The sequence below is a fragment of the Micropterus dolomieu genome, linkage group LG04 (genome assembly GCF_021292245.1).
Source record: "Micropterus dolomieu isolate WLL.071019.BEF.003 ecotype Adirondacks linkage group LG04, ASM2129224v1, whole genome shotgun sequence".
Lineage (NCBI taxonomy): Eukaryota > Metazoa > Chordata > Actinopteri > Centrarchiformes > Centrarchidae > Micropterus > Micropterus dolomieu.
This window is the reverse complement of record NC_060153.1, coordinates 33,475,006-33,477,485: the sequence shown is the minus strand read 5'-3', so window position 1 is coordinate 33,477,485 and position 2,480 is coordinate 33,475,006. Positions and strand designations below refer to the sequence as shown.

The window sequence follows — 2,480 nt, the reverse complement described above, 5'->3', positions numbered from 1 at the left end:
CTCTCTAACAGCCAGCAGGGGGCGACTTAAACCTGCGTCCTCTCTAACAGCCAGCAGGGGGCGACTTAAACCTGCGTCCTCTCCAGCAGCCAGCAGGGGGCGACTTAAACCTGCGTCCTCTCCAGCAGCCAGCAGGGGGCGACTTAAACCTGCGTCCTCTCCAGCAGCCAGCAGGGGGCGACTCCAGCGGCTGCAGAAAGAAGTGTGATTGCATAGAAGTCTGTGAGAAAATGTTTCTACTTGTCAGCTGATTTATTCCCTCAGTAAACACTTTCCTGATGAGTTTATGGTCTCAGTCGCTAGTTTCAAGTCTTCTTCAACACAGCATGATGTTCATTTAGTAAATTATGGTCCCATTTAGAGGAACAGAGACCAGGAAGCAGGGGAGGCTTTAGGGCGGGGCTACAAGCTGATTGGCAATATCGGCAGCTACGTCCACTTCTTTTAAACAGCCTGTGCCTTCTCCAGATAATGTTAGCAGCTAACGAGCAGATACAGTAATGACACCCTGAGTACACAAACACTTTCACAACACCAGCAACTAATGATGGGAATGAAGACGGTACACCATTTCATATTCTGGTTAGCCGCTAGCACATTCACCACCTAGCTAATATTAGCATCTGGCTCAGTGTACAGATACCATTCAAAAGCTGATGTTAGCACTTAGTCAAACTATTCCAACTTGTAAATACTGTTTACATCAGAACCTGGACCTGGTTATGACCTAGAAGTCCTGACAGCTTGGTGCTAAATAATAAGTTAGTGACTTATTAACAAAGAAACATGGCTGCCTCTGTATGACACCCAGGCCAGTCAGAAAGGAGACCCGCTGTCTGCGCTGAAGAAACAGCTAGAGGAGAAAGAGAAGCTGCTGACCACCATGCAGGAGGACGCCGCCGCCGCCAAGAGCCGTCTGCGGGAGCTCAGCAAGGTGAGCCAGGCAGCGTTCAGACAATCAGTCGTGTGACCTCTGCATTCCTATAGTTGTACTAAGAAGGAACGCCACCACGTTAGCTTCAGACCTTCACTTCTTCATTAGAAAGTCATATTTGGGCTTGGTGTGTTTCCTTCTTCAGGAACTTGGTGCAGAGAAATCCAAGATGGCGTCTTCGGAGGCCAGTCTGAAGGCGGAGCTGAGATCTCGGGTTCAGGAGGTTGAGGCTCTGCGGGCCAGAATGCAGACTGCTGACCAGGAACATCTGAAACAGACCCAGCAGCTCAACCAGAAGGTCTGGTTCAACAAAGTTTTATTCATTTAGTGGCAGATACATAAAAGCAAGCTTCAAGAGTCTGAGTCAAATCACGAGTCCAGCAGGGCAAGTCCATGTCTAGTCTCACGCCCACCGGGGCAAGGCTAAGTCTAGTCTCAAGTCCAGCAGGGCAGGTCCAAGTCAAATCCAAAATCTTGTCAAAGCAAGTCTTTATTCTGAAGCCTTGAAGGTATAGCCAAGTCAAGTCACAGGTCTTCCCAAGCAAATTACAAGTCAGTTGCCGGGTCTCTGAATGCTGATCATTAACTGTTTTTAAGTGAATTTAAGTCTCGAGTCTCTGTTCAATTCAATTCAATTCAATTTTATTTATATAGCGCCAAATCACAACAACAGTTATCTCACAGCGCTTTTCATAAAAGAGCAGGTCTAGACCGAACTCTATGATGATATTTACAGAAGCCCAACAGTTTCCACCAAGAGCAGCACTAGGAGACAGAGGCAAGGAAAAACTTCCTTTAAGAGGCAGAAACCTCGAGCAGAACCATGGCTCAGGGTGGGCGAGAGAGAGAGAGAGAGAGAGAGGGAGGGAGAGGGAGAGAGAGAGAGGGAGGGAGAGGGAGAGAGAGAGAGAGAGAGAGGGGAGGGAGGCAGCCTACACAATATCCACACAGAGGTACAGACAGTAAAGGTGATGTTGCTATAGACTAAATGAAAAATGGTACAGATATTTATAATAGTGTTAATGATAACAATTGTAATGTTAATGATTATAATAACAATAATAACAATAAGACTAGCAACAATAGTCGTTGCAGCAGAGGGTGTCGAGCAGGAACACGGGGGCAGCAGGTGACCCGCAACCACAGATCCAGACTCCACAGCTCCAGAGCCAGAAAACCTGCAGGAAGTGATAGGAGGAGAGAGGAGAGGGACGAGAAAGCACAAGACTACCAGAAAGGGGAGAAGTTGTGTTAGTAACATGCAATAATGGGATGAGGTTGCATACAGAGGGAGAGAAAGTAGAGGAGAGAGGAGCTCAGTGCATCATGGGAAATCCCCAGCAGTCTAGGCCTATAGCAGTAAAAGTAGTAGCCCTAACTATAAGCTTTATCAAAGAGGAAAGTCTTAAGCCTACTCTTAAATGTGGAGATGGTGTCTGCCTCCTGAACCCAAACTGGAACCTGGTTCCACAGGAGAGGAGCTTGATAGCTGAACGCTCTGGCTCCCAGTCTACTTTTGGAGACTCTAGGAACCACAAGTAACCCT

The 2,480-nt window shown here is 47.4% G+C and overlaps 2 protein-coding genes across 3 annotated transcripts in view; one reads left to right on the top strand and one right to left on the bottom strand.

Annotated features, from left to right (window-relative positions):
- rrbp1b (ribosome binding protein 1b) overlaps window positions 1-2,480 on the top strand; it is an 18,797-nt gene that overhangs the window by 4,298 nt on the left and 12,019 nt on the right. For both annotated transcript variants that reach the window (XM_046047244.1, XM_046047243.1), the window contains 2 exons: window positions 812-934; window positions 1,080-1,232. In XM_046047244.1, the coding sequence (XP_045903200.1) occupies window positions 812-934; window positions 1,080-1,232 (276 nt within the window). The remainder of the gene's footprint in view (window positions 1-811; window positions 935-1,079; window positions 1,233-2,480) is intronic.
- LOC123969671 (protein PET117 homolog, mitochondrial) overlaps window positions 1-2,480 on the bottom strand; it is a 17,475-nt gene that overhangs the window by 13,024 nt on the left and 1,971 nt on the right. The window lies entirely within an intron of this gene.